This window comes from Camelus dromedarius, chromosome 12 (genome assembly GCF_036321535.1).
Source record: "Camelus dromedarius isolate mCamDro1 chromosome 12, mCamDro1.pat, whole genome shotgun sequence".
In the NCBI taxonomy this organism is placed as follows: Eukaryota; Metazoa; Chordata; class Mammalia; order Artiodactyla; family Camelidae; genus Camelus; species Camelus dromedarius.
Window position 1 is genome coordinate 26,002,423 of NC_087447.1, and position 19,709 is coordinate 26,022,131.

The 19,709-nt window shown below is 33.1% G+C and overlaps 1 protein-coding gene across 2 annotated transcripts in view; it reads right to left on the minus strand.

The window, feature by feature from the left end:
• ELP4 (elongator acetyltransferase complex subunit 4) overlaps positions 1–19,709 on the minus strand; it is a 209,780-nt gene that overhangs the window by 154,476 nt on the left and 35,595 nt on the right. For both annotated transcript variants that reach the window (XM_011000437.2, XM_064492477.1), the window contains exon 4: positions 4,998–5,129. In XM_011000437.2, coding sequence (XP_010998739.1) covers positions 4,998–5,129 — 132 coding nt within the window. The remainder of the gene's footprint in view (positions 1–4,997; positions 5,130–19,709) is intronic.

The following is a 19,709-nucleotide window of genomic DNA, read 5'->3' on the forward strand; positions in this document are numbered from 1 at the left end:
CTGCTAGGTAATGATAAGTACCCTGAAGAAAAATATGGCAGTGAAAGGCAATGATAGAGTGGTTTTATTTCTCCAGAATGACAAAGGAAAGCATTCCTGATAAAGTGATGTTTTAGTGGAGCTCTGAAGAAAATGGGAAAATAAGTTATCTGGAGAAGATCATTGTAAGAAGAGCATAATTTTTATAACACTCAAGCTGTAAGCCTTGAAATCTCAGTACTGGGTTTATGTGTTAATATGTAACCTCTGACAAGTTTACTCCCATAGTAACAACTGCAAGCACACCATGCTCTAAAAAGAAAAATTTAATAAGCAATATTCACTTACATGTAAAAGGGGGTAGGATCAACATCTATAATTATAATACATTAAAAAAATTATAAAGAAACGAAGGACTTTCTTCCCATGTTTAAACAGATTTTATAACAAGCAGTAAGAAAAAAGGCATAAAGTTTCAACTACTTATATGTTTTCACTGACAGTTTTATCTGAAGAATGTTAATGACTAATGAAAAGACCAAAATCTCATTGAACTAAATTCAACTTAGAGCTTATGTTCTCAATGACTCTTTCAGAACACACCAGTAGAAAAATTAGAATACAGTCACTCTTTACAAGAGTCACCACTAAGTCCAGTTGCTTAAGTTAATCTGCCAGATTAAAGACATGAAGTTCTTTGTCATTGTGGTTCTCAATGCTAGTCCTACATTCCTTGTCTGTTTCAATCTTTATCAATTAACTCACATTTTCATAAGCAGAATAACTACATTTATTCTGGACTCTTGTACCCAGTTCTCAATCACAATGTATGCTATACCTGCAACAACGCTGAATACATAGAGCTTCTTTTTATTTTTTAATACAAATGTATGGTGTACTACTGTACACATATACCATAATTTATTTAACTAGTTGCTTGCTGACGGACATTCAGATTATTTCCAATCTTTTGCTATTAAAAATATGCTACATAAGTGGGTCACACATATTTCATTTTACATCTGAGTAAACATATTCATGATGCAAATTTCCAAAAGAATCAAAGGGTATATGTTTTTATAATTTTGAAGGAAACTGCCAAGTTACTTTCCACAAAAGCTGTACATATTTATATTCCCACTAGCATAATATGAGAGTATTAGCTTTTCTCCATGTTTGCTAATTTAGTGTCTTACCAAACATTTTGGATTATTGACAATCTAATAAGAGAAAAATGGCAGGTCAATATAGTTTTAATTTGCATTTCTTTTATTATAATTGAAATTGGGCATCTGTTTTTGTATGTTTAGGAGCCACCTAAATTTATTTTTCATATTTTTGCCTGTTTTGTTAAAATTGGGTTGGTGGACTATTCCTTATTCATTTTAAAAGTCTTATATATAAGGACAATTTATTCCTTATTCTATTATATTAGCTGCAAATATCCTCTCTCTAATTTGTAGTTTGTTCACAGTCATTTAAATCATACATTAAGAATGGTATTATTCAAATATCTTTCCCATCTAAATTAGAACAATTTACCTTGCTTAATATTCACCTATTACAACATATTTCATACTGGTATACAGCTGATGCTTAATCAACATTTGCTGACTGAGTGAATAAATGGCATTAATACAGGTGTGCTTGAGATACAAGAGAAAATAAAACAAGCTCTCGTCTCTAGACAATTCTGTCTGGTGGAGCAAAGAATTATACTAACAATGAACTATATGTATGTACTTTAAAATATATAAAGAGCTATGAGAACAAACATAAGAAACTAGGTAATTTCATCTTATTTGTACTTGAAGAAGGATGAGTTGGGAAACAAGAAAGTGAAAAAAACATCAACAGAAATACCAGCAATTCACAAGAAGCAATTCTCATAGGAAGGGCATTTTATAGCGTTTTATACACACAAAGGACAGAGATTTGGATAAGGTTGTATAAATCTTGTATACAATCTTGAGAAGTTTATATTTCATACTGTGGGCTTGTAATGACAAGGTTTCACCTCACATTATAATTCTCATTAACTGTTAGTGACCACCCAGACACTCTGCAGAGGATCCTAAGGCTGTGTCTAAGTTTGGCAGGAGGGTAATATGATTGACAGTCTGCCAAGCATTTAGAAGAGAGCAGTAGAAGTAGGAAACCAAATTAGGCACTTGCAGTGAAGGAGTGTTGTAAACATATATCTGTCCTTGGGAAAGTAACACTGATGTCAAAATGGAACAGAAGAGAAGGGTGGACTATGGGAATTGTATCTTACTCAGATAGAACTTCCTCCTCTTTTCTATCAATATGACAATGCCTTGTAGACATTAAAGCGTTCTGAAAAATGAATAAAAGAAATAAACAAATGGATGGGCCTTCAATAGGAGCAGAATTCGTGAGTTTTAGTGGGCAGATTTACTGACATCTGTTTTGACTTCTCAGAAAATTTCCCCTCACCTCCTGTCTCTTAGTCTATCCTAGATATGTAAGGTTACCAGACAGCTGAGTTAGAAAATGTAATGGTTGAAAATGAAATGTACAGGCAACTATATTTAACATCTTATAGTGACCTATAATGAAAAAGAACATAAAAAGCAATATATATATGTATATGTATGACTGAAACATTAATGCTGTACACCAGAAACTGACACAACATTGTAAACTGACTATACTTCAATTAAAAAAAAAATGAAATGTACAGGAATAAATTAGTAATTCCAAAGAATCACTAATTATTTTGAATATTCATAGGTAACTATACTGGATAGAAATAGCTTAACTAGTTCACTTACTCTGGTTTGCAACCCTAGAATAAAAGATTCTATGTGGAGATTGCAGAATAAATAAAAATAATCTATTTGTGTAAAAAAAAAAGTGCCATAGTTTTTTTAGGAAATGTCATCTCATTTACAATAGCATCAAAAACAATAAAACACTTAAAAATAAATATAACCAAGGAAGAGGAAAATCTCTGCACTGAAAACTACAAGGCACTGATGAAAGACATTGAAGAAGATACAAATAAATGGGAAGGTGTTCCATGTTCACTGATCGGGAGAATTAATACTGCTTAAATGCTAATACTACCAAAAGCCATTTATACATTCCATGCAATCCCTATTAGCAGTTTAATGGCATTTTTTACAGAAGTAGAAAAAAATACTACTAAATTTTATATGAAACCACAATAGACTCCAAATAGCCAAAAAAATTCTGAGGAAGGAGAACAAAGCAGGGACCATTATACTTCCTAATTCTAAGCTATACTATAAAGCTGCAGTAATCAAAACTGACTTAATAACAGACAAACAAACCAAAGAAACAGAATTGAGAGCCCAGAAATAAACCCAAGCTTATATGATCAACTAATATTTGACAAAGTAGCAAAGAATACTCAATAGAGAAAAGACATTCCCTTTAATAAATGGTGCTGGGAACAATGTATATTCACATGTAAAAGAATGAAAGTGGACCTCTATTTTATACTACTCACAAAAATTAACTTAAAATGGATTAAAGAATTAAATATAAGATCTGCAGCCATGGACCTCCTAGAAGAAAACAGGAATAAAGCTCCTTGACATGGGTCTTAGTAATAATTTTTTTGATATGATGCCTAAAGCACAAGCAACAAAATAAAAAATAAGCAAATGTGACTACGTCAAACTAAAAAGCTTCTGTATAGCCAAAGAAACCATCAATAAAGTGAAAAGAAAACTTATGGATTGGGGAAAAGTTTTTGCAAACCATATATCTGATAAGGGGTTAATATCCAAAATACATAAAAACTCATATAACTCTATAACAAAAAACCAAATAACTTACTTAAAAAATGGGCAAAGGACCTGAACGGACATTTTTCCAAAGAAAATATTGAAAAGGTCAACAGGTACAGGAAAAGATGCTCAACAACATTAGTCATTAAGGAAACGCAAGTTAAAACCACAATGTTGTTAAGATAATCACCTCATGCCTGCTGGAATGGCCATCATGGAAAAGATAAGAGATGACAAATGTTGGCATGGATATGGAAAAAAGGGAACCCTTGTGTTTGTGTTGGTGGGATTGTAAACTGGTGTAGCCACTATGGAAAACAATATGTAGGATTCTCCAAAAATTAAAAATAGAACTACCATATGATCTAGCAATTCCATTTCTGGGAATATATCCAAAGGGAATGAAAACACTAACTCAAAAGATATCTGCACCTCCATGTTCATAGCAGCATTAGTTATAAAAGCCAAGAAATGGAAAACAACCTGGGTCCACTGATGAATAAATGAATAAAAAAGCTGTGAGATATATTAATGGAATATTGTTCAGCCATAAAAAATGAGAAAATCTTGCCATTTGCAACAAGGTGGATAGAACACAATGGCATTATTTTAAGAGAGATAAGTCAGAGAAACACAAGTACTGTATGATCTCATTATATGCAGAATCTAAAAAACAAAACAAAAGACTAACTCATAGAAAAAAGGGTTTATACTTTGAGTACCAGAAGCAGAGGGTCATGCAAGAGAGATTTGAAGGAAGGTGGTCAAAAGGCACAAACTTCCAGTTGTAAAATAAACAAATACTAGGGATATAATGTACAATATGATGACTATAGCTAAGACTGCTGTATAATGTAAAGGAAAGTTGTTAAAAGAGTAAATGCTAAGAGTTCTCATCATAAGGAGAAAAATTTTTCCATTTTTCTTTGCTTTCTTTTTTTATTCTAGCTATAAGAGATGATAAAAGTTAAATGAACCTGTTGTGGCAATCATTTCACAATATATGTAAATCAAACCATCATGCTGTGTGTCTTAAGCTCATAGAGTGATGTATGTCAATTATTTCACAGTAAAACTGGGAAAAAAATCATCTTGATGCGATACTCTACAAATAACTAGTTATTTAAATAAACAAATACACATTGTATTGTATTTAAAGAATAACAAGAATACCACTGGAGAGCCTAAAAAATGAAAACAAACATATTTGCAAATTTTAGAAATAGTTTGTTGACTTGCCTCCATCTTGGGTAATAACTGGTAACGCCAAGCTATTTTCATCTTAATGTTAGATTCTGGTGTTTCATGATTACACACGTCTTCATCAAAATCTTTTTTACAATTATCATCAAGTAATGGTGCAGGAAGTTCCTAAGAAAACAGAACAACACATTACTGAGTATCTGTGCCAAAAAACAAAAAAAAGACAATTTTCTTAAATCGTAATACTAGCAATACTAGAAATTTCTAATGCATTAAAAATTGACATCTTAAAACTGATTCAAATATAAAATCATGACAATATAGATATTTCTAAAACAGAGGCAAAGGGTTTATATATAAAGTATAAAGTTCAATTTTTTTACCAATGAATGAGAATTTAAGGAAAATATTCAAATTTTTATACTAGCAAAAACCAAATGCTGTTGCAACAAGAGCTATGCTTATTTAAAAAAATTTATATACTTGAAGCAAAGTCTGGAATTAGCACTTATGTATTACATGTAATTATTGTTATGTTTGCCACAAGGTAAAAATAAAGCATGTGCACAAATCTGTTTACTGGTTTGTAATTCTAGAATTCAAAAAACTCGTTCACCGAAATAATGGGTGAAGTAACAACTAACAGTAAAGACATTTATTTTGCCCATATCAAAAGCTAGTTTTGCACCTGCAAGCCTATGTCTCTTCCTTTAACAACGAAAACAGAATTTAAAATCTCTGATTAAGAGACACTGAATTCCAATTTTCCTTTTCTTTCTTGGAAGCTGACCTACTGAGTGACCTACCGAGTGGCTACAAAAAAATATACAGAAAACATTGTTTTGTGAAGAGTTAATAGAGAAATAATGCAAAGAAAAAAGTACAAAAAAGTTTCCTGGAGGAGGAAAGTATATACAATTATTTTATTTTTTATTAGCCAGAATCATAAAGATAATATACAGCATTGGATTAGTAAACATAATCTTGTGCCACATCATAAATTAGTCTAAGTTATAACTTTTACTTTTCAGGATCAAATTTATTTATGCTTAGAATCATGTCCACTAATCACCTAGAAAATACAGTAATCATCATATATTTTAGTCACCTCCTAAGAAATTTATGCCAGTTTTAGAAACTAGTTATATCATTTAAACTCTGAAAACATCATTCCTAGCAAAGCATTAATATCTTACAAAACATAAAGTGACTGCTTTTTCCAATGGAAACAAATATTTGTGAGGTATATAGTGGAACACAGCGTAGTGGTTATGAGTTTGAATTCTGCAAACAGACTGTTTGGGTTCAAATATTGACTTCACACTAGTAGGTGTATCTCTGGCTACCCTGACTGCCTCTACTCATTGTAAGGAAAATGTAGATAATAGTATTCACTTCATTGGCTTATTATAAGGAATAAATGAGTTAAAAATGTAAATGCAGAGGATGGCACCTGGACATGTTAGGCATTCAATAAATGGTTGATTATGAGAATTTAGTCAAATAATTGTTTTAACCATTACTCAGAGCCACACATTTTTGTACTGTCAACATTAGGCAATATTTAGCATAAGTATTTGTACTCTTTTTTCAATCTCAAGAATATTTAACAATAGTTATGACAAAGGTCACCCATAACTCAAAACCAGAAATATTTTAAAAATTACTTTTTTCCAAAGAGATGGAACATATATTTTAAAATTTATACATTGCCTCTCATTGGTTAAATATATTAGTTTTGAACTGAAATGTTCTCAAATTAAGGAGTATAGTATTAAAAACTAGTCCTAAAATATTAGACATCCCTTATTAATATGGCTAAGGTATGTAAACAAGATGGGAGTATAAAAAAGGTAAGCATTTCCTCATACATCTTATTCAATATGTTTCCACTCCTATAGTGGACATTTCACCATTTTAAAAACTTTTATATGTACGGTAAAAATTATAATGATTCTGATTTTAGTATTGATAAAACAGATGCTCATTCCCTAAAGTTAAAGGTGAAAATGTTCAAAATATGTACAGAAAGTACACTCTTAGAAATGTCCATTTAAGGTTTTGTTTTCATATGTATTTTTTTAAAAATTGAAATGTAATTCACATAAAAGAAAATTCATCATTTTAACCCTTTTAAAGTGTGCAGTTCACCTCCTACACTGCTGGTGGGAATGCAAGGTTGGTGCAGCCACTGTGGAAAACAGTATGGAGATTTCTCAAAAGACTAGGAATAGACTTACCATATGACCCAGGAATCCCGCTCCAGAAGGAACCCTACTTCAAAAAGACACCTGCACCCCAATGTTCATAGCAGCACTATTTACAACAGCCAAGACATGGAAACAGCCTAAATGTTCATCAACAGATGACTGGATAAAGAAGAGGTGGTATATTTATACAAATGGAAAACTATTCAGCCATAAAAATGACAACATAACGCCATTTGCAGTAACATGGATATCCCTAGAGAATGTCATTCTAAGTGAAGTAAGCCAGAAAGAGAAAGAAAAATACCATATAAGATCACTCATATGTGGAACCAAAAAAAAAAAAAAAAAAAAAAAAAAAACCAAAACAAAACCAAACATAAATACAAAACAGAAACAGACTCATAGACATAGAATACAAACTTGTGGTTGCCAAGTGGTGGGGGGTGGGAAGGGATAAACTGGAAGTTCAAAATTTGTAGATATTGACAGGCATATATAGAATAGATAAACAAGATTATACGGAATAGGGAAATATATACAAGATTATACGGTACAGGGAAATATATACAAGATCTTGTGGTAGCTCACAGCGGAAAAAAATGTGACAATGAATATATGCATGTTCAAGTATAACTGAAAAATTGTGCTCTACCTTGGAATTTGACACAACATTGTAAAATGACTATAACTCAATAAGAAATGTTTAAAAAAATAAAGTGTGCAGTTCAGTGGTTTTCAGTATGTTCAGAGTTGTGCAATAATTATTACTGCCTAATTTCAGTACATTTTCATTACTCCTAAAAGAAACCTCACACTCAGTAAACAGTCACTCCCCACCCCCTTCTCCTAGTCCCTGTCAATCTCTAATCTACTTTCTGTCTCTATGGTTTAGTCTAGTCTGGACATTTCATATAAACAGAATTACACAACACACAGCCTTTTGTGTCTGGTTTCTTTACACTTAGCATAATGTTTTTTCAAGGTTCATCCATGTTGTAGCATGTATGAGTACTTCATTGTTTTCTGACTGAATAATATTCCATTGTATGGATATGTCACATTTGGTTTTCCATTCATTAGCTGATAGACATTTGGATTGTTTCCACTTTTTGGCTATTACAACTAAAGAGGCTGTGAATATCCATGCATGAGATTTTACATGAACATATATTTCCAGTTCTCTTGGGTATATACCTAGGGGAAGAACTGCTGGGTCATAGGGTAACTCTTCCTAACTTTTTAAGGAACTACAAAAATTCTTTCCATAATGGCTGCAGCATTTTATATTTCCACCTATAATGTTTTAGAGTTCCAATTTTTCCACATCCTCTCCAACACTTCTCCTTTCTTCTTTCTTTTCTGTCTTTTTCCTTCCTTCCTCCCTCCCTTCTTTCCTCATCTTCCTCCTCCTCCTCCTTCTTCTTCCTCTTCCTCTCCTCCTTCTTCTAACTAGCTATCCTACTGGATGTGAAGTGGTCTCATTGTGGTTTTGATTTGCATTTCACTAATGACAATGATGTTGAGCATCTTTTCACGTGCTAGTTTTGGCCATTTGTGTATCTTCTTTGGAAATGTCTACATGTCCTTTGCCCATTTTTAAGCTGGATTGTTTAAGTTGTTGAGTTCTTTGTTTATTCTGGGTATTAGACTCATCATATATATGATTTACAAATATTTTTTCATATTCTGTGTTTTGTCTTTTTACTTTTTTAGCAGTAAGCACTTTCTTTGTTGTGAAAATATTTTTAATTTTAATAAAGCCCAATTTATTGTTTTTGCTTTGTTGCTTGTACTTTTGATGTCATATTTAACAAATTGTTGCCTAATCCAAGGTCATGAAGATTTATACCTTTGTTTTCTTCTATGAATTTTAACTCTTACATTTAGGTCTTTGATCCATAATGAGTGAATTTTTACATAGGGTATAAGGGAGAGGTTCTTATATTTTTATAAGACTAAAGTATCTGTTACACTAAAATATTACTTACTGAGTAGCTAACTGTATGCCAAGTTCTGGTGAGGCTTTGAGGATACAGCACAGAGCACACTTGGTAACAATGACCAGAGTAGACAAGTATAGTGCTTACTCTATTCTAGGCACCAAGCGCTTTAGACTTATTAATTCAATGTTCATAATAACCTTATGAAGTAGGTACTCTCATCCTCCTTTTATACAGTAGAGGCCTGAAACATAAAGAGGTTAAGTCACTTTGCTCAAGGCCACAGAGCTAGTAAAAGATGGAGCTAAGATTTGAACCTGGGGAGTCTGAGTCCAAAATGTGCTCTTAACCATTACGTTTATTACCTATATACTAAGCTTTCATTCTAGTTAGGGGAGCAAAGTAGTAAGTACTTATATAAGAAGTCAATGATAATAAATGCAGGAAAGTGAAGCAAGGTAAGAAGGCAGAGGCTCTGTTTAAGATGGTCATAGGTGGTCTCTCTGACAAGGTCAAAACTGATGCAGATCAGACAATTCCACATAGAATTAAATGAAACTCTATACAATATACTACTATAGATACTTTCCATGCAGATATCATACTACTATATATAACAAACTTTCAAAAATGTATTAATGCTATTTCCCAGATCATGATATATTAGAAAGAGCACTAATGTTAAGAGGTTCATCAGGTATGTGGAGGATGCAAGAGCCTGAATTCATTTTGCTAACCTCAGTTATAAAGACATATCAGCATTCTTTATAAAACTACTGGTCTAGAATTATGCTATTCAATATGCTAGCCCCTGGTAACATGTGGCTAGTTAAATTTAAGTTTTTATTAATTAAAATTAAACAAAATGAAAAATTCAGTACCTCAGTTACCCTAGCCATATTTCAAGCACTCAATAGTCATATGTGGCTAATGGCTACTCTTTTGGGCAGGGCAGGTAAAAAATTTTGAATATCACAGAGCATTCTATTGGTCAGAGATTTTCAATGGCTGTATAATGTCATATTACATGCCTTAATCAAAATTCAGTTTATCATTTCTCTACTGTTGAATCTTACAGTTGTTTTTATTCTCCAAGAATGCTAAAATAAATTGTGATTAAATATAAATTCTTTGCCTCTCAGATTGTTTTTTTCCATGAGATTCATATATATATATATAGACACACAGAAAAGAACAGAGAATGATATAATAAACACTGCACTTTCCACCATTTGACTTTAACAAATCTTAAGAACTGGCAAACTTAGAAAACAAAGCAGTATGTAATTTCAGCAAGCAAGGAACAACAGTCTTGAGTGAAAACAGGACTGGTTGAAAATCTTTAAAAGGAATGGTAGGCTGCCCAGACGCCCTACATTCTCTAAGAGCCAGGATTCTACTTGTCCCCCGCGGTGCCAGAGGAAAGGAAAGGTCAAATCAGACAAACTTTGGACATAGCAGCACTGTAGAGGGCAGGTGTGAGACATCATATTGAAAACGGGGTAATTTATTGAAAGTCTTCAGATAGAAGAGTGAGACAACTTTCTCTCTCTCTCTCTCTCTCTCTCACACACACACACACACACACACACACACACACACACACACACACACAGAGTCAGCTCCCCCTGATAGGCTCTTTGAAATCCATAAGCCACCCTTACGCAGAACAGGCAGGAGACTGGGATATTAGAGGATTCTCCCCTGGGGAAACTGACAAAATAAAAACAAAAGACCTTCAGGGAAACACCACTAACTAAACTTACAGTAAGCCTACAAAACAACAAGTTATATGCCCAAATACACAGCCCTTTCAATTAGCTTCCTGGTACCTAACTCTTTAATGTCAAAGGACAGCCAAAAATTATCAGATATTTGATCAAAGCATCTGATATGGAATTCAAAGACCAAGACAAGTGACCAGGAAATGGAAGCAATGCCAGAAAAATAAAATACTTCAATAAAAGGAAACAATCAGCAAAAACATTAAGAATTTCTAGAAATTAAAAATGTAATGGCAAATTTGGAAAAAACTGACCAGAAGCACAAGAAGATCAAGTTGACCAAATCTCTCAGAATAAAAGAACAATAATTATGATGAAAGCAATGATAATGAAAAACCCTCCACAGTAGTTAACATGTTTTAAAGAGCTTTCCAACTGCCAGACACAATTCTATCTAGCACTTTATACAAATAACATATTTCATCCTTAAGACAATCTTAAGAAGTAAGTATTATTATTAAAATCATTTTATAGATAAAGACATTGGAGCATAAAGGTTAATTAGCTTGTTGAAGGTCACAAAGTACTTTAATGGCAGAGCCAGGACAATCTCACTCTATCACTTAGTCTCTTAACTATTATTCTATACTGTCTCTTTAAGAGACAGAAAATGAAAGTAAAGAAAATATCTAGATGATTTCCAGGAGGTTGACAACATAAAATGATTTCTAGATAGAAAAACAGAAAATATAGCAGAGGAAAATATCAAAGAAATAATCTATGAGAAATTTCCAGAAATGAAAAATAGGAAATTCTAGAATTAAAATCCTACAGAGTACTCAAACTATCAATGAAAATATACCTACAACAAAGCACATAATTCTGACATTTCAGAACAAGAGAGATAAAAGGAAAAAAATCTAAAAAGCTTCCAGGGGTTGGGTAGAGACAGGTCAGGAACACAAATTGCATGAAACTTTGCAACAGCAATACTGGATTTTACAGAGGGAAATTTATTTCCAGCCCAGGGTTCTATAGTCAACCAAATTATTGTAAAATTAAGACATTTTCAGACATACAAAATTAAAAAAAAAAAAAGAAAACCCTCTTCCATCTCACACCTACTCCTTACTTCCATTCACTCTCAAGTTACTAGATGATATGCTCCACCAGGAGCAAAGTCAGGGCAACTGCTAGATGAAGAAGGGAAAGTGCTGGCCAGAATCACAGCTGGGTAGACAGCCTAGACAGCAAGCAGCCCATTTGGGAGCGGAAGATGGAGAGGCCTATGGAGATGATGCTTAAACACAACAGGGAGGAATTTTAGGACTCCAGGGGAAAGCTTGGAGATGAATTAGTCATTGACACAGCTGAAAAAATGAAGCAATTAATAACTCCAGAAAAAAATAAAAGATGTACCCCAAAGGAGGGTATATGTACAATCATAGAATGTTAAATGTGGTAAATAATGAATTGACATAATGTAAACACTGGGGAAGGCCACTTAAATATAATGAAAGGAGAAACAGAGAGAGGGAGAGAGAAAGAGAGAGAGAGAAAGAGTGTGTGTATGTATGTGCGGTATTATATGAGAGCTAAATCTTCATATTTTATCTAAGGATACAGATAGACATAAAAACTGAAGAAAAAAAAGCAGTATAAAATAAGAAGGCAAATAAATGCATAAGAAAGAGCTGATGGTGGTCTATGCCTACTCTACCAACCCTAAACTCATTTTCACATGAATATTAAAAGCAACACCTCTTACTAATGTTAGAGAATTTTTAAAAATCTTATTTTGCAGTATTGAGTGAGTTATAGAGTCTCAAATGGTCTGTTTCACATACCATTTTTCTTCTAAGGAAAAATAGCTTAAGTATTTCTTATTCCACGAAGCACTGTGTTTGTGTTAAACCTATCAGACTGAAAGAGTGACTGGTGCTCGGTTCCTCCTGACTGCTTATAGTAAAATATAAAAGGAGAGAGATAAATTAAAGATATCGTTAAGCAGAAAGGAACCAGAACTTGAATTTTCAGCCTATCATGATTGCAAAAAATGGGAAAGCTTGTTCTGAAAGAACACTGAGGGTATGGCTGAATAATCATTTGAAAAAGAGATCACGGGTACAACTCCAAGGCTAAATCAGCTATCTCAACAGAAGCCAAGAGTAGAGATGGGATGATACCAGTAGAGAGGCTGCCAGTTTGAACTAAAGAGACCACGGAAGGCAAGATGGAATTAAGGAATTCTTGGATTTTGCAGGACAGGATCCCAGAGCTATTTGGCCTCAAAGATGAGCTATTCCTTCCAGAAATGGAAGGATGGGCTCAAAAGTTGATTAAGAGATAATCAGGGCTGCCCCTCCCACCACAGGGAGTGCAAGGCCGGAGGGATAAGGCTGCTTCCAACTCGGCTTCAAAAGGTGCCCCACTCAGCTGAAGGGGCATGATGCTGCCACCCCAGTGTGCCTAGTAGACAGAATATAGAACCAAAGAGATTAATTTTGGGGCCTTAAGATTTAATGAAATTTGCTTTGTTAAATTTTGGACTTGCTTGGAATCCACCATCCATTCCTTCTTTCTGATTTCTCCCTTGGATTCGGAATGTCTATCCTATGCCTGTCCCACCACCGTTTTATGGAAGCACATAATTTGCCTGGTTTCACAGGTTCACATCTGGAAAGGAATTTTGCCTCAGGATAAATCATACCTCAAGTCTCATCCATACATGATTTAGATGATACTAAGAAGAGACTTTGGACTTTAGAATTTAGAGTTGATGATGGAATGAGTTAAAACTTTTGGGCTGCTGGGAGAAGGACATGAATTTTGTGGGGACACGAACATTCTGTCCATAACATAGTTTCTGGCACAGAGTAAGCATTCAACAAGTGTTTGAGGGTGAAATAAATGATGGCCAACAAAGCTTTATTTCCAACCATCCCCCAATTTCTAGGCCTAGATTTTTAACTGCATTCTGGATATTCTACCTGAATGTTCGACTGCATGTCAAACTCAAAGTATACAATAATTCAGGTTCTTGTCTTTCATTCTTCTTTTCTCCCTTTCTCTCAGATCCGCCTCCTCCTTAATTTCTCTACAATTATTTTCTCAGTCATTCAAGACTAGTTAATTCTTTCTCCTGGCTCAGGGAAGCATGCATCCAAGAGCTCTCAGTTAACCCTTTAAATATCTCAGAAAGAAGGTATCACTGCACTCTGAACCTTATTTCATACTATTCTCTAACAGTGTGGACAATGTATGCTAACCCAGTAAGTCCTGAGCTGTTCTACCTCTGAGTCTCTACTATTGCTGTTTCCTTTGCTTGATGTAGTAACTTGTACATTTGGATATTCAATAAAAACTCACTTGCTAGAAAAGAAGAGTCTAATTTGTAATAGCAGGGGTTAGAAACTAACTCATTACAAACAAAAATGTCATTAAAATAACAGTAAAATGAACCAAAGGGAGTAAGTTCACAACATATAGAAAGGCCATGAATAGATCACAAATTAATGATGTTGAAGACAGCAATAGAAACTAACAAAAACAAAGGACAGAGAGAAAAAAATAACTGGGGAATAACAATTTCAGCAAGATTTTCATATAAACTGGCAAGCTGAATCTAAAATTTACATGGAAATGCAAAAGCCCTGTAATAGCCAGAAATAGCTCTTATAAAGAAGAAAGTTAGAGGACTTAAAGTACCTGATTTCAAGACATAAAAATAGAAAGCTGAAGTCCATGTTTAAGATAGACATATGATTCAGTTGAACAGAAAAGGTTAAGAAAGAGAATGAGGTATTTATTTAATTGATTTTCTACATAGGTGCCAAGGTAATTTAATAGCAAAAGGATAATAACAAATTCTCAGAAAATAACAAAGGAGAAAATGAGTGGTTTTGAGGTATTTCAGGGATCAAATTATGGTCTGTGGGTCAAATCCAAAAGCCACCTATTTTTGTAAATAGTTTCATTGTAACATACTGTAACATACTCATTTGCTTAGAAATTGTGTGTGGCTGTCTTTGTATTACAATAGCAAAACTGAGTAGTTGTAACAGAGACCATATGGCTTGCAAAGCCAAAAATATTTATGATCTAGCCCTTTAAAGAAAAGTTTGATGATCCCTGGGTGATGCAAATTTTTCTTAAATAGGACAAAACACAGCATGAAATGTACTGGACTTTGTAAAAGTAAAGCAAAATGCTTTTCAAAAGATATCGTTAAGAAACAAAGAGACAAGGTATAGATTAGGAGAAAATACTTGCTAAACACATATCTGATAAAGTATGTATATACAGAATATAAAAACACTGACAACTCAATGATAAAAATACAAACAATGCAATAACAACTGGACAAAAGGGCCGAAAAGACACTTTATCAAAAGACATATGGATGGCAAACAAACACATGAAAAGATGCTCAACATTATTAGCGATTAGGAAAACGCAAATTAAAACCACAATGAGATATCACTAGACTTGTTCAAATATAATTCAAAAAACTGACACCATCAAATGCTGAAAAGGAAGTAGGCAACTGGAATTTTTATACATTGTTGGTGAGAGTGCAAAATTGTATAGCTACTTTAGAGAAGAGTTTGGAAATTTCTCTAAAATGTGAACATTCACTTTCAATATGACCCCACAATTATCTTCTTAGATATTTACCCAAGAGATATAAAAAAACGTGTCCATACAAAGATATATACAGGGACGTTCACAACAACTTCATTTAATAGTCAAAAAGTGGAAAGAACCCAAATGTCCATCAACTGACAAATGGCTAAAAAAAAACAAACAAAAAAAACAGTTAAAGGAAGAAACTGATACATATAGGAACACAGTTAATCTAAAAAGCATTATGTTATATACAAAATTCTAGAAAAAGCAAACTACAGAGATACTATGCAGATTAGATGTTGCTAGGGGCCAAGAAATAGATTAGCATTAGATAGCTCAGCAACACTGGATTTTAAAATACAGGGAAAAATGTCTTCAAAGTATGAGGAAATTTGATATTAAACCTAGAATTCCCCATCCAGGAAAATTATCTATTAAGTATAAGCACAAAATATTTTTTAAAAGGCATATAATGTTTCAAAAACTTACCTACCAAAACCTTTTTCTGAAAAGATTATTTGAAGACATAATTTAGCAATATAAAAAAAGAATAAAGTACAATGTGCAAGAATAAATAAAACTGGTAACATCTTTTGACACAACGAAGACATATATTGTCTATCAACCATTAAATTTTTTAAAATGTATTTTACACACCTGTTAGAATGACAGTCATCAAGAATACAAGAGATAGCTTTGGAGAGGATGTGGAGAAAAGGGAACCCTTATGCACTATTGGGAATGTAAATTGGTGCAGTCACTATGGAAAACATTGCAGAAGTCTCTCAAAAAATTACATATAGAATCACTATCTGATTCAGAAATTTCACTTCTGGGTACGTATCTGAAGAAATGAAACCACTGTATCAAAGAGATATCTGTATCCCCATGTTCACTGTGGCATGTTTTTAGAACAGCAAGACAAGGAAACAACCTAAGTGCCCATCAACAGATGAATGAATAAAGAACTTATATATAATGGAATATTATTCAGCCATTGAAAAATAGGAAATTCTGCCATTTGTGACAATATGATGGACTAGAGGGCATTTTTTTAAGTGAAATAAGTCAGACAGAGAAAGATAGATACTATATGAGCTTATTTACATGTGAAATCTAAAAAAACAAAAAAACAAAAAGCTGATCTCATAAAAATAAAGAGCAGACTAGTGGTTGCCAGAGGGAGAGGAAATGGGTGACTGCTAGTCAAAAGGTACAAACTTCTAATTATAAGATAAATAATTTCTGGGGATGTAGTGTATATTATGGTGACTATAGTTAACAATACTGTACTGTATACTTGAAATTGCTGAGACAGATCTTAAAAGTTCCCATTGCAAGGAAAAAAAACTGTAACTGTGAGGTGATGGATATTAACTAAACTATGAGATAATTTGGTAATTATATCATAATACATACGTATATCCAATCAATATGTTGCATACCTTAAAATAATATGTTATATGTCAATTTTATCTCAATAAAACTAGGGGGAAAAAGAACTGCTGGGAAGAGAACAAAAAGCAGAACAAGAAAGTAAAGGACTAAACAGGAAGAAAAGAAAGGAACTAAACACATGACATGACACTGAGCAACTGAGGGAGTGTAAGAAATGAAACCCATTGTCTTGTTCTGTTCTATAAATTCAGTTGAGAGAGGATGGCATTTCATTTTCAAAGTGTCCAAATACATTATCTGACACTGAAGTAAAATATTTATAGAATTAAAAAATTTAAATGCAGTTCAGTGTTTTCAATTTGTAAAATGAACTTATGGACAAAACACTGAAGACCCAATTATAGTTACAGAATTTAGGACTTGTAATTATTGATACTGTCCAAGTAAGTTACAGCTAACAAGAGATAACAGGCTGAAGGGAGGAGAGATGGCAAAAGATAGTTGTGATAACTTTATCCTACATAATAGGGAATTAATAGTGCTATCTAAAATGGATGAATCCAAAAATAAAAGGCAAAAACCATAATTTACAATTGTAACAGTAACCATTGGAGTAACTAAAAATAATTAATAGAAATCAACATTGTGGGATTTTTCCACACAGGGAGAGTGGAACTGTAGATTGTGGAAGCTGTGGGTGGGGGAATTTAACTTTTCACTTTAATTCTTTTATTATTGCTTACCTTTTTTGCTACCATTTGAATTATTTTTATAATAAAGTACATCTCTGAAAATTCTAAATTGAAATGTGCAAAAATATGTCTCCAATCACAAATACAGTCAAAGAGTTCCTGAGGAAAAAAATGTACTTTATAAATCACAAACACCTTAGTCTTATCAATATTACCTCAACAGGACCAGTTGATTTTTAAAATAAAGATAAAATTTTCTTAATTTTCTTGCAGCATACTAAGTTTATCTATGTTTTAAAGGACTAAAGCATTTCCTTGGAAGAACTTGATTACTGGATTGTTTCCTCTTATTTTATTGTTAGTATTTCACAAAGATCAGAAAAACACATACCAAATGTTCAGATTCTGATTTATCAGCTTTAGTATCTTCTAATCACAGTAGAGAGAATATTCTTTTTTCCCCTTAACATAATTTCTTTTCCTGGTGGAATATTTCTCAAGTGAGCAAGACAACACTTGTGTATGCATGATACTGCTGAATGAAATACATGTTAAGAAATACTATTTAAGGAACACAGGTTAAGTTCCAATTTTAATAGGGATGCAGAAGTATTCCCAAGAAACATCAACACATTTAAAAGTGGTGATTATTTTAAAACTGATGGCATTACAGTGCACAAGGACAATTAAAATTTGTGACAACTAGATTTCTGGGAAATGGGTAATTCCAATACATCAAAACCCAGGATCAAAAATTAAGCATATATTTACTGTATTTCATTGATTCTGACTCATTTTTTCTTCCCATGTTACTATTTCTGAAATTAGTATGCATTTTACAATTGTTAGTACTGTATCAAATTGTCAGCCAGGCAGCAAAGCAGGAGATACAAAGTTATCATTGTATGGGTATGACAGTCTTGGTTGTTATTCCTGGTGTGTAGGTGGACAAATGTGATTCAGCGTTTCTGCCAAGAATCCATATGTGGCTCAATTAAGGAAGACTATGCATCCTGGCTTTCTAGAGTACTTCCATTGATACTTCCTGAGGAAATCAAGGCAGCATCTACAACAATACTTGGACAATGGATGTCACTGTTTTAGAATAAAATCTAGGTGCAAGAGTGGAGCAGCTTTTAAGAAATGCATTGCCAGTGCTCTTGATGTCACAGAGAACAGTATCACGGGAAAAAAAGCACGAGTTGTGAAAAAACAGTGATGTCAAGGACTATGAACCAGAAAGTGATTCATTATGTAGTAACGTGACTGTGAAGAAATTTTACGAATAAGCTACACATTTTGCTTATCTTCTTTTTATGTGCAAGTGTGGTATGTTGTAAAAAATGTCTGAGAAAACTCTTTTAGAAAGGACTGAATAAAAATTCTAAGTGAAAAGAAAACATTTTGTCCTAGTTTATTTGGCAGTGTTTTTGTATGAGTGGTACATAAAATAATGACAAATCTTACAATTCAGGACATCTCAGATTTGATAAAATATGGCATTTCTTTAGTGAGGAGGCTAAAATTCCTTTAGCATCTATTTCTAATCATTCCATCTATCTATCTATCTATATAATTTTCCTAATCATTCCATCAATATATAACAAAATTTTATCCCAACGTGTTACGGATAAATGCTGTTATGCTAGCAATTTTTCTAGCTAAGACCAATGTGAATACCTGGTTACCCTTCATTCTTTTATCCAGTAATCTGAACAAAAATACCAGAAAATAAAAAACTGGTCCACATAGATTAAGAATCATCAATAGTGTGGTTTTTTAAGCCTTGGGAAGTGGAGAACTCATCTTAAGGCAACAGTGTCAGATCATTCTTTATAACTCTCTGCCAAAAAAATCCATTATGTAAAAATTCTGTATTAATGGTTTCAACATTGCTATTTGGAATTCAAGTTAAAATGAATGATTTAAAGATGTACCAAGGAATGACATCTTGGGGAAAAAGAAGAAATACTCTGGTACTTTTTGCTTTCTAATATTCAGGGATTTATATAAGAGTTTGTATTTAATATATTGTTATATTTGTAAACCCTAATATTTTTTAAGTATGCCATCACCTATGTTGCTCACTGGGATGCTTGACTGTATCAGAGATGATCACTGTATCTCTAATCTATATTATTTATTGCAATGTCTA